The sequence below is a fragment of the Pholis gunnellus genome (assembly GCF_910591455.1).
Source record: "Pholis gunnellus genome assembly, chromosome: 11".
Classification (NCBI taxonomy): Eukaryota; Metazoa; Chordata; class Actinopteri; order Perciformes; family Pholidae; genus Pholis; species Pholis gunnellus.
The window spans coordinates 25194268-25207717 of record NC_136538.1 but is presented as its reverse complement, the minus strand read 5'-3'; the positions used below and the strand labels follow the sequence as shown (position 1 = coordinate 25207717).

Genomic DNA, 13450 nt, shown 5'->3' with positions numbered 1-13450 from the left:
CTCTTAGTAACGGTCACCTGCAGAAACACACCGGGACTCGCGGAGCTCAAACCGACCGACCGACGGACCGGAACCCTCGTCCGGATCCAGGACAACGAACCCCCGCTATACCTCTCTGCCGCTGATCGATACCGATCAATCGCTACCGGGATCGATCGACTCCGATGTCCGCCGCGGTGGATCAGAACCGGCGCGTGGCCTGCGACAACGGAGAAGCGAGCGATGACATCATCAGCGCGTGAGAGTCCCAATCGTCCACGCATAAACTGATCGATCATCAGGTGAGTTGATCTCCTTATTGAAGCACCAATCAGAGCCTCAGGATGGATCTGATGTACAATCAGGTGATTGGTTCAATACTTCATATTCAATGATTATTGATTAGCTAGTAATCACTGGTTACTTTCTACCAGTACAAGTACACAATACTGTGAGTAATCACTGGTTACTTTCTACCAGTACAAGTACACAATACTGTGAGTAATCACTGGTTACTTTCTACCAGTACAAGTACACAATACTGTGAGTATTCACTGGTTACTTTCTACCAGTACAAGTACACAATACTGTGAGTAATCACTGGTTACTTTCTACCTGTACAAGTACACAATACTGTGAGTATTCACTGGTTACTTTCCACCAGTACAAGTACACAATACTACTAATACTAGGAGGCAGTCACCATGATGTGTAATGTGTAAAGCAGAGAGCATCATGGGAGCTGTAGTTCCTAATGCTAAACAAACTAAAGTGATGTCAGGACTTTGGCACGAGCAACGGGAGAGCTGCTCTCCACCAGTAGAGGTCGGGTGTCTCTCTGACCGGGTTACCTTCCTCGTGTCTCCAGGTGTGTCCCAGTGCTCCCACTGCGCCCAGTCCGGTCCAGTATGCTGCCGGCCTCCATCCAGATCACTGGTGAGCTGCTGTCGGCGGCTGAGGTCCAGGACATATGTGAGAGTCTGAAGGAGGACGGCGTGCGGCTGCTCTCCGTCCGCGGCTGTCAGCTCTCCGACCGCGACTTCGGACGCGTCTGTCGCGGTGTCGCAGAGTCGAATTCGCTCGCTCAGCTGAACCTCAACCTGGGCGTCGTCTCCGGGATCAATCGGACCAGACACCTGGCGGACGCCCTGAAGACCAACCGGTCACTGCAGACCGTGTTGTGAGTAGGTCACAGAGACCACCTTATTCCTAATAACCTGTTTACATGAGACGTTATATAAAGGACTTCCTGTCTGGAGATCTACAGGTTTAGTAGATCTGGAGACCTCTAGTGGTGAGGAGAGGAAACGTCACTCTGTAGATTAAACTACAGATTAAACTACACACAACACGAATTAAACTACACACAACACTACACATTAAACTACACACAACACGAATTAAACTACACACAACACTGCACATTAAACTACAGATTAAACTACACACGACCCGAACTACACATTAAACTACACACAACACACATTAAACTACACACAACACAAATTACACACTGCACATTAAACTACACATTAAACTACACACTGCACATTAAACTACACATTAAACTACACATTAAACTACATACTGCACATTAAACTACACATTAAACTACACACTGCACATTAAACTACACATTAAACTACACACTGCACATTAAACTACACATTAAACTACACATTAAACTACATACTGCACATTAAACCACACATTAAACTACACACTACACATTAAACTACACATTAAACTACACATTAAACTACACGTTAAACTACACATTAAACTACACATTAAACTACACATTAAACTACACATTAAATTACACATTAAACTACACACTGCACATTAAACTACACATTAAACTACAACACATTAAACTATACATTCAACTACACACTTTTGAATGTGCAGTATAAATATCCACTCGACGCTCCTTAAACCTGAATAATATCAGACCTGATTCTGAATTTCCCGTTTACGTCATTATATCAAATTCGTGTGCATACAGTCGATGTGATTGGTTTGTAAGACTCTGGCCCCGCCCCCTCCAGTCTCCATGGAAGCCCGCTGTTGGACGCCGGCCTGGTGACCTTGAACTTGGCCCTGTCGACCCACCCGACGCTGGTCTGTCTGGACCTGGGAGACTGCATGCTGGGAGACGAGGCGCTGGGTCTGATCTGTGGGATGCTGCCGCCCGACGGAGCAAAGTCAGGTAACCAAACACCTGAGAGTCAGAGTCAGGTAACCAACACCTGAGAGTCAGAGTCAGGTAACCAACACCTGAGAGTCAGAGTCAGGTAACCAAACACCTGAGAGTCAGAGTCAGGTAACCAAACACCTGAGAGTCAGAGTCAGGTAACCAACACCTGAGAGTCAGAGTCAGGTAACCAACACCTGAGAGTCAGAGTCAGGTAACCAAACACCTGAGAGTCAGAGTCAGGTAACCAACACCTGAGAGTCAGAGTGAGGTAACCAAACACCTGAGAGTCAGAGTCAGGTGACCAAACACCTGAGAGTCAGAGTCAGGTAACCAACACCCGAGAGTCAGAGTCAGGTGACCAAACACCTGAGAGTCAGAGTCAGGTAACCAACACCTGAGAGTCAGAGTCAGGTAACCAACACCTGAGAGTCAGAGTCAGGTAACCAAACACCTGAGAGTCAGAGTCAGGTAACCAACACCCGAGAGTCAGAGTCAGGTAACCAACACCTGAGAGTCAGAGTCAGGTAACCAAACACCTGAGAGTCAGAGTCAGGTAACCAACACCTGAGAGTCAGAGTCAGGTAACCAAACACCTGAGAGTCAGAGTCAGGTAACCAAACACCTGAGAGTCAGAGTCGGGTAACCAACACCTGAGAATCTCCATGACGACACCGAGTTTAGATGTTGAACATGTTTCATCGTGTCACACATGACCCAGTCGCATGACCCTAACCCTCTAACCCTTTCACTTTTTAACCCTTTAACCCTTTCACTCTCTAACTCTTTCTCACTTTCTCTCTCTTTCACTCTTTACTGGCCGATCAATAAAACCACGAGACAGATAAAGAAGAGGAGTTTAAGTATATTAAAGTTCTCAGAAGCACAGAGAAAAGTCCAATATTTAAAATGTGTATTCATTATCTGAATCAACAGATTCAGTTCAGAGGCACACAACTTGTTCTTGAACACACGAGTCAGGATTAGATGATTAAAGTCAGACTGAGAGTGTAAAGTGTTGATGTTGTGTTTGTGGTCCTCTGGAGGTCTGAGGGAGCTCACGCTGAGCGCTAACCCAGGAATCAGCTCCAAAGGCTGGGCTCGACTCGCCATCGCTGTGGCTCACAGCTCCCAGATCAGAGTCCTGAACCTGGACTACAACCCACTGGGTAACTACACAATACACACAATAAACTACACATATTACACACATTAAACTACACACTACACATTACACACATTGCACACATTAAACTACACACTACATGTTAAACTACACACATTAAACTACACACATTAAACTACACACTACACGTTGAACGACACACGTTGAACTACACACATTAAACTACACACTACACGTTGAACTACACACATTAAACTACACACGTTAAACTACACACGTTAAACTACACACGTTAAACTACACACTACACGTTGAACGACACACGTTAAACTACACACGTTAAACTACACACTACACGTTGAACTACACACGTTAAACTACACACATTAAACTACACACTACACGTTGAACTACACACGTTAAACTACACACATTAAACTACACACGTTAAACTACACACGTTAAACTACACACTACACGTTGAACGACACACGTTAAACTACACACTACACGTTCAACGACACACGTTAAACTACACACTACACGTTGAACGACACACGTTAAACTACTCACGTTAAACTACGCACTACACGTTGAACTACACACATTAAACTACACACGTTAAACTACACACTACACGTTGAACTACACACATTAAACTACACACGTTAAACTACACACTACACGTTGAACGACACACGTTAAACTACACACCACACGTTAAACTACTCACGTTAAACTACGCACTACACGTTGAACTACACACATTAAACTACACACGTTAAACTACGCACTACACGTTGAACTACACACATTAAACTACACACGTTAAACTACACACTACACGTTGAACTACACACATTAAACTACACACCACACGTTGAACTACACACGTTAAACTACACACGTTAAACTACACACTACACGTTGAACGACACACGTTAAACTACACACTACACGTTGAACTACACACATTAAACTACTCACGTTAAACTACGCACTACACGTTGAATTACACACGTTAAACTACACACATTAAACTACACACCACACGTTGAACTACACACATTAAACTACACACGTTAAACTACACACTACACGTTGAACTACACACATTAAACTACACACCACACGTTGAAATACACACATTAAACTACACACGTTAAACTACACACTACACGTTGAACGACACACGTTAAACTACACACACTAAACTACACACCACACGTTGAACTACACACATTAAACTACACACTACACGTTGAACTACACACATTAAACTACACACATTAAACTACACACTACACGTTGAACTACACACATTAAACTACACACATTAAACTACACACATTAAACTACACATTTGTTTCCAGGTGACCAGACGGCAGGAATGCTGGCGGTTGCCGTGGCGTCCAGTAGAACCCTGGAGGTTCTGGACCTGGAGGGAACCGGACTGACCAACCAATCAGCACAGGTCATCATCATCATCAGTGTGTTTGTCCAGCAGAGGGAGACATACATACACACACACATACACACACACATATACACATATACACACATCTTCCTTTATTAGCTCCTTTAGCATAGGAAACACTGGATCTTCCTTTATTAGCTCCTTTAGCGTAGGAAACACTGGATCTTCCTTTATTAGCTCCTTTAGCATAGGAAACACTGGACCTTCCTTTATTAGCTCCTTTAGCGTAGGAAACACTGGATCTTCCTTTATTAGCTCCTTTAGCATAGGAAACACTGGATCTTCCTTTATTAGCTCCTTTAGCGTAGGAAACACTGGATCTTCCTTTATTAGCTCCTTTAGCATAGGAAACACTGGACCTTCCTTTATTAGCTCCTTTAGCATAGGAAACACTGGACCTTCCTTTATTAGCTCCTTTAGCGTAGGAAACACTGGACCTTCCTTTATCAAAGGAAGGGAGATTATTCTGACCCACAATTCCTTGCGGCGGTAACATTTAAAGTGACGCAGCATGAAAACAAATGATGTTTATCTCACAGGTTTAATAATTATACTCATACAGTCATAAAGTAATCAAGTAAAGTAATACAGTAATACAGTAATGTCATTGTGGTGGAAAATAATCTTTTGAACCTCCCGGTGAGAAATAATCGAGATAAAATATAAAAACATATTTATTGAACAGACACTAATAATAATTCAGCTGAATGGATGGAGCTCTTTCCCCACAGATGGTTCGGAGGTCTAACAACAAGGAATACACAGAACAGAGTATCTGCACGTTATCTCGTCACGTTAGCTTCCAGCCGTTCCCTGTGAACAGGGTGAGATGGTGAAGTCAGGATTACACTACAGCAGACAGAGATGCTCAAATACCTTTGAGAGCATTTATCATGAGGCTTTAAATGAGTCTGGTTGGCCTCATCTACATGTACAGTGGGGAAAAAAAGTATTTAGTCAGCCACCAATTGTGCAAGTTCTCCCACTTAAAAAGATGAGAGAGGCCTGTAATCTTCATCATAGGTGAACCTCAACTATGAGAGACAGAATGAGAAAAAAAAATCCAGAAAATCACATTTTTAAAGAATTTATTTGCAAATTATGGTGGAAAATAAGTATTTGGTCAATAACAAAAGTTCATCTCAATACTTTGTTCTATTCCCTTTGTTGGCAATGGCAGAGGTCAAACGTTTGCTGTAAGTCTTCACAAGGTTTTCACACACTGTTGCTGGTATTTTGGCCCATTCCTCCATGCAGATCTCCTCTAGAGCAGTGATGTTTTGGGGCTGTCGCTGGGCAACACGGACTTTCAACTCCCTCCAAAGATGTTCTATGGGGTTGAGATGTGGAGACTGGCTAGGCCACTCCAGGACCTTGAAATGCTTCTTATGAAGCCGCTCCTTCGTTGCCTGGGCGGTGTGTTTGGGATCATTGTCCTGCTGAAAGACCCAGCCACGTTTCATTGCTGATGGAAGGAGGTTTTCACTCACAATCTCACGATACATGGCCCCGTTCATTCTTTCCTTTACACGGATCAGTCGTCCTGGTCCCTTTGCAGAAAAACAGCCCCAAAGCATGATGTTTCCACCCCCATGCTTCACAGTAGGTTTGGTGTTCTTTGGATGCAACTCAGCATTCTTTCTCCTCCAAACACGACTAGTTGAGTTTCTACCAAAAAGTTCTATTTTGGTTTCATCTGACCATATGACATTCTCCCAATCCTCTTCTGGATCATCCAAATGCTCTCTAGCAAACTTCAGACGGGCCTGGACCTGTACTGGCTTGAGCAGGGGGACACGTCTGGCACTGCAGGATTTGAGTCCCTGGCGGCGTAGTGTGTTACTGATGGTAGCCTTTGTTACTTTGGTCCCAGCTCTCTGCAGGTCATTCACTAGGTCCCCCCGTGTGGTTCTGGGATCTTTGCTCACCGTTCTTGTGATCATTTTGACCCCACGGGGTGAGATCTTGCGTGGATCACATTATCAGTGGTCTTGTATGTCTTCCATTTTCTAATAATTGCTCCCACAGTTGATTTCTTCACACCAAGCTGCTTACCTATTGCAGATTCAGTCTTCCCAGCCTGGTGCAGGTCTACAATGTTGTTTCTGGTGTCCTTTGACAGCTCTTTGGTCTTGGCCATAGTGGAGTTTGGAGTGTGACTGTTTGAGGTTGTGGACAGGTGTCTTTTATACTGATAACGAGTTCAAACAGGCGCCATTAATACAGGTAACGAGTGGAGGACAGAGGAGCCTCTTAAAGAAGAAGTTACAGGTCTGTGAAAGACAGAAATCTTGTTTGTATATCGGTGACCAAATACTTATTTTCCACCATAATTTGCAAATAAATTCTTTAAAAATCAGACAATGTGATTTTCTGGATTTTTTTTCTCATTCTGTCTCTCATAGTTGAGGTTCACCTATGATGAAGATTACAGGCCTCTCTCATCTTTTTAAGTGGGAGAACTTGCACAATTGGTGGCTGACTAAATACTTTTTTTCCCCACTGTATTTATGTAAGTTATACCTAAAAGAACCATATGATACAGCTCCACAACAGTAATAAAGTAAGAAAGTAATACAGTTGTAGTGACTGATTCCAGCTACGAGCCACTCGGTGCGGAGAAGATCGTGTTCCTTACTCGCTTCGACAAAAAGATTCCAGGCTTTTCACTTTTGGGAGAGGTTCCCATTTAATTCGACTAATCGGCTAACAGATGATGACATAATATGATATCTGACTGATCTTCCTGGTCTCCCTCTGGTGTGTGATCTCCCCCTCACCCATGCATCCTTAGCTGTCTGTTGCACCTGTGCCCATAGATCAACTACCTGCCACACTCATCCACACGGCCAGCCGGGGTCGACCTGAGACAGACAGACATAACCAACTAACTCATCTAATGAAGTAATGAGATGAACAGAGACAATCCTTCAGTTTAATTTCATGTTTTATTTACTTCAAACATATAACAAAAAAGTAAAGAAATATGAAATAAAATGAACAGTAAACAAAACAAACTGTCAATAAACAAGTTATCAATAACAAGAAGCTTCATTAATAACGAGACGTGAGGAGGTAATTATTGTGTCTTTACTGCTCTAGTATCAAAACCACAGAGGAAGAAAGAAACTCCACATTTTAGTCCTACGTGTAGAATTAGAATTCTTAACAGTTAAAGTTGTTAAAGTGAATAAATTAAGTTTACTAATTAATCCATTCAGATAAAAACCTTAAATCTTCATCTTTGTTCAGTTTCTCTCAGATTGAGGCTCCAATCCTCTAAAAGTAAATATGAATAAAACTCCAAATTACAGACAAAAATGATTTAAAATCCAGAACCAGCAGCTGTTTTATGGATCATCACCAGAACCTCTTCACAACTCACTGATGTCACACTTTGTCCAGACAGCCAATCAAACCAGGCGAGAGGCGGGCCTTACGACTCCCCCACTTCCTGTGTGGCCACAGACCGGTCAATGTTGTTTTGTCTCTCATGTTTGTATGAATAAAGTTGTGACGCCGGTCTCTCTGGGTCCAGGTGTTCCTGGACATGGTGGAGAACTACCCCACCAGTCTGCGGGTCCTGGTCTTGGCGGAGAACGACATCAGTCCGGAGCTGCAGCAGCAGATCTGTGACCTGCTGTCTGAGGGGGAGGAGGACGACGACAGGGAGGCCCCGCCCCTAACACATGGCCCCGCCTCCAGCAGCGCCCTGCTACCAATCAGAGACAAGTACCAGCCAATCAGAGACAAGTACCAGCCCCCCACCTGGCTCCCCCACAGCAGTAAGGGCTGACCACTCCCCCAGACTGTCCCTCTTTACTCTCCATACTGGTCCCCCATACTGGTCCTCCATACTGGTCCCCCATACTGGTCCCCCATACTGGTCCCTCCAAAGACAGCAAGACTGGTTCAGAGTGCACAAAACCAGTTCAGAACCAGAACATAACTAGTCTACTTTCCACTTTATCATGCTAGTTCTCCTGATACAGGGTACCACAGTGGTTCTACTGGTGTAGTTTACCACAGTGGTTCTACTGGTTTAGTTTACCACAGTGGTTCTACTGGTTTAGTTTACCACAGTGGTTCTACTGGTTTAGTTTACCACAGTGGTTCTACTGGTGTAGTTTACCACAGTGGTTGTACTGGTGTAGTTTACCACAGTGGTTCTACTGGTGTAGTTTACCGTAGTGGTTCTACTGGTGTAGTTTACCACAGTGGTTCTACTGGTTTAGTTTACCACAGTGGTTCTACTGGTGTAGTTTACCACAGTGGTTGTACTGGTGTAGTTTACCACAGTGGTTCTACTGGTTTAGTTTACCACAGTGGTTCTACTGGTTTAGTTTACCACATTGGTTCTAGTGGTTTAGTTTACCACAGTGGTTCTACTGGTTTAGTTTACCACAGTGGTTGTACTGGTTTAGTTTACCACAGTGGTTCTACTGGTTTCGTTTACCACAGTGGTTCTACTGGTGTAGTTTACCACAGTGGTTCTACTGGTTTAGTTTACCACAGTGGTTGTACTGGTGTAGTTTACCACATTGGTTCTACTGGTTTAGTTTACCACAGTGGTTCTACTGGTTTAGTTTACCACATTGGTTCTACTGGTTTAGTTTACCACATTGGTTCTACTGGTTTAGTTTACCACAGTGGTTCTACTGGTGTAGTTTACCACAGTGGTTGTACTGGTTTAGTTTACCACAGTGGTTCTACTGGTTTAGTTTACCACAGTGGTTCTACTGGTGTAGTTTACCACAGTGGTTCTACTGGTTTAGTTTACCACAGTGGTTCTACTGGTGTAGTTTACCACATTGGTTCTACTGGTTTAGTTTACCACAGTGGTTCTACTGGTGTAGTTTACCACATTGGTTCTACTGGTTTAGTTTACCACAGTGGTTCTACTGGTTTAGTTTACCACATTGGTTCTACTGGTTTAGTTTACCACAGTGGTTCTACTGGTGTAGTTTACCACAGTGGTTGTACTGGTTTAGTTTACCACAGTGGTTCTACTGGTTTAGTTTACCACATTGGTTCTACTGGTTTAGTTTACCACAGTGGTTCTACTGGTGTAGTTTACCACAGTGGTTCTACTGGTTTAGTTTACCACAGTGGTTCTACTGGTGTAGTTTACCACATTGGTTCTACTGGTTTAGTTTACCACAGTGGTTCTACTGGTGTAGTTTACCACAGTGGTTGTACTGGTTTAGTTTACCACAGTGGTTCTACTGGTTTAGTTTACCACAGTGGTTCTACTGGTGTAGTTTACCACATTGGTTCTACTGGTTTAGTTTACCACAGTGGTTCTACTGGTTTAGTTTACCACATTGGTTCTACTGGTGTAGTTTACCACAGTGGTTCTACTGGTTTAGTTTACCACAGTGGTTCTACTGGTTTAGTTTACCACAGTGGTTCTACTGGTTTAGTTTACCACAGTGGTTCTACTGGTTTAGTTTACCACAGTGGTTGTACTGGTGTAGTTTACCACAGTGGTTCTACTGGTTTAGTTTACCACAGTGGTTCTACTGGTTTAGTTTACCACAGTGGTTCTACTGGTGTAGTTTACCACAGTGGTTGTACTGGTGTAGTTTACCACATTGGTTCTGGTTTAGTTTACCACAGTGGTTCTACTGGTTTAGTTTACCACAGTGGTTCTACTGATGTAGTTTACCACAGTGGTTGTACTGGTGTAGTTTACCACAGTGGTTGTACTGGTGTAGTTTACCACAGTGGTTGTACTGGTTTAGTTTACCACAGTGGTTGTACTGGTGTAGTTTACCACAGTGGTTGTACTGGTGTAGTTTACCACAGTGGTTGTACTGGTTTAGTTTACCACAGTGGTTGTACTGGTGTAGTTTACCACAGTGGTTGTACTGGTGTAGTTTACCACAGTGGTTGTACTGGTGTAGTTTACCACAGTGGTTCTACTGGTGTAGTTTACCACAGTGGTTGTACTGGTTTAGTTTACCACAGTGGTTGTACTGGTGTAGTTTACCACAGTGGTTGTACTGGTGTAGTTTACCACAGTGGTTGTACTGGTGTAGTTTACCACAGTGGTTGTACTGGTTTAGTTTACCACAGTGGTTGTACTGGTGTAGTTTACCACAGTGGTTGTACTGGTGTAGTTTACCACAGTGGTTGTACTGGTGTAGTTTACCACAGTGGTTCTACTGGTGTAGTTTACCACAGTGGTTCTACTGGTGTAGTGAGTTCACGTCAGACTGGTTCTTTCCCAGTTTTAGCCTGGTGCTGTCCTAGTTGAGTCCAGTATGACCCCAGTCGGTGCCTCTGGGCCAGTATACCTGGAGGTGTCCCAGTTGACCCAGGATTAGACTGGTTCTGTTGTGTCCTCAGTGACAGTAGGAGGTTTTCACCCTCTGGAGTGAATCCACTTGATTTAGATAAATTCATGTTGTTTTCAGATAACTTGATTCTAACGTCATGCAGCAGCTTCTGGTCCTGAAACATGAAGCTAATGATGAAGTGACAAAAACTGCAGTTCCTAAAAATGACCACATGAGGCTCCACAAGAGTCGATCCTCACAGACCGCCATGTTAGAAGAACCAACGCCAGCAGAAATCAACACGTTTAGTCTTTTCAAGCTGCTCCGTCAAACGTGTTTAATTTAAATGAGTTGAACTGAAACCAAAGGAAATTAATCTAGAAACTGATCAATAACTTGTAACCTGGTGGCCACCCTCTGAATCTGAAGCTCTACATGTCGTTCTTTACAGACTCCAGCCCCCAGATGGTCTTGCTGACATCAGGTCTAGGTGAGAGCTTATTGGCTGAGACTGAAATGTGACCCCCCCCCCCCCCCCAGCACCACCACCACCACACTTCCTGTTAAACTATTTTCACTTTAATCTGATTTGTTTGGTTTGAATGTTCCCAGTTTGTTTCTCTTCACTGCACTTCTCTTGGTGGCCAGATCACCTGACGGCTAGCAGCCAATCACATGCTCTGCATGGTTTGATGTAGCACCTGTACATAGAGACTAGAACAGAGCGGCACAAACCCTCAACGCACTAAGGGACTTACAGTGTTCGGTGTGTTTCTGATGAATGTAGTTCTGCTCTGTTAGTTTGTTCTGCTGCTCTGATGTCACGATAATTAAACTGTTTACAGCTTCGTAAGAACAACGACTCTGATTCCTCATTCCTCAGCAAGCTAACACGGCTAACAGCTAGAGATGGACAAGCTAACTAGCTAACCAGTCAGAGTAAACTCATTTTATATATATATATATGTATATATAAACTGCTGCTGTGTGAAGAGAATCCTGCTGTTAACAAGAACCGGATGAGTTTAACGTGTTTAAACCTTTAGTTCATAGAGCAGCACTTTAACATAAAAGAGCTCAACACACTACTTTAGATTCATTATGAACTTTAACATAATGAGATTAATCACAAAAAAATCATTCGATTAATCGCTATTAAACATTGTAATCGTTGACCAGCACTAATATATATAAATATGGATCAGATCTGGTAATCTTGATGAATCAGCTGTTGAACTTTATTCATATTGAATAGAAGAAACGCATAAAACACATTTTATTTCATCATTAACTTCATGAAGGTCACAATACGTTTGATACATCACAACAATAAAACATATTTAAATATACACACCTACCGTTTGTCTTCTTGGTCCTCAAACATCTCTACACATTAACGTTAAGAAGTACCTGAACCAACATGAGTCCTGAACCAGGACAGACCTCTCATGTCTCTGATCCAGAGGTCATGGAGGCTACGGTACCTTCTGGACTGAGAGAGGTCTCACACCGTCACACACTAGTCCACTTCAACACTTCAGTACTTATTATTAGTACAATTCAATGATGATCAAGGACCAGGTCCCGGTCTGTGTTCTGGTCTGAAGCTGACCTGAGACCAGCCTTCAGTCTCTCCAGGATCAGCATCAACATGCTGGTCCAGATGGATGGAGCCATGACCTGGAGATGCTGGTCTGCTGGTCTACAGGTCTACAGGCCTACTGGCCTACTGGTCTACAGGTCTGCTGGTCTACAGCTCTACTAGTCTGCTGGTCTACAGGTAAATTGGTCTACAGGTCTGCTGGTCTACAGGTCTACAGGTCTACAGGTCTGCTGGTCTACAGGTCTGCTGGTCTACTGGTCTACAGGTCTGCTGGTCTACAGGTCTACTGGTCTACAGGTAAATTGGTCTACCGGTCTACAGGTCTGCAGGTCTACTGGTCTACAAGTCTACAGGTCTACTGGTCTACAGGTCTGCTGGTCTACAGGTCTACAGGTCTACTGGTCTACAGGTCTGCTGGTCTACAGGTCTACTGGTCTACAGGTCTACTGGTCTACAGGTCTACAGGTCTGCTGGTCTACAGGTCTACAGGTCTACAGGTCTACTGGTCTACAGGTAAATTGGTCTACAGGTCTGCTGATCTACAGGTCTACAGGTCTACTGGTCTACAGGTCTACTGGTCTACAGGTCTGCTGGTCTACTGGTCTACTGGTCTACTGGTCTACAGGTCTACTGGTCTACAGGTCTACTGGTAAATTGGTCTACAGGTCTACTGGTCTACAGGTCTACTGGTCTACAGGTCTACAGGTCTACTGGTCTACAGGTCTACAGGTCTACAGGTCTACAGGTAAATTGGTCTACAGGTCTACTGGTCTACTGGTCTACAGGT

The 13450-nt window shown here is 43.6% G+C and overlaps 1 protein-coding gene across 1 annotated transcript; it reads left to right on the top strand.

Moving 5' to 3' along the window:
* Positions 1–836: 836 nt before the first annotated feature.
* lrrc73 (leucine rich repeat containing 73) lies at positions 837–11847 on the top strand. Its single transcript, XM_079169108.1, has 6 exons — positions 837–1159; positions 2031–2191; positions 3223–3345; positions 4676–4776; positions 8318–8564; positions 11512–11847. Exons 1-6 carry the CDS (start codon positions 888–890, stop codon positions 11580–11582), a joined length of 975 nt encoding a protein of 324 aa, XP_079025234.1. The 5' UTR covers positions 837–887; the 3' UTR covers positions 11583–11847.
* Positions 11848–13450: the final 1603 nt, after the last annotated feature.

Bases quoted from the DNA above. Each gene is read 5' to 3' on its own strand.
- lrrc73 (XM_079169108.1), top strand. From the start codon at position 888: ATGCTGCCGGCCTCCATCCAGATCACTGGTGAGCTGCTGTCGGCGGCT. The intron at 2,192-3,222 runs GTAACCAAACAC...GGTCCTCTGGAG, and splicing joins GCCCGACGGAGCAAAGTCAG to GTCTGAGGGAGCTCACGCTG. The intron at 8,565-11,511 runs GTAAGGGCTGAC...CGTTCTTTACAG, and splicing joins CACCTGGCTCCCCCACAGCA to ACTCCAGCCCCCAGATGGTC.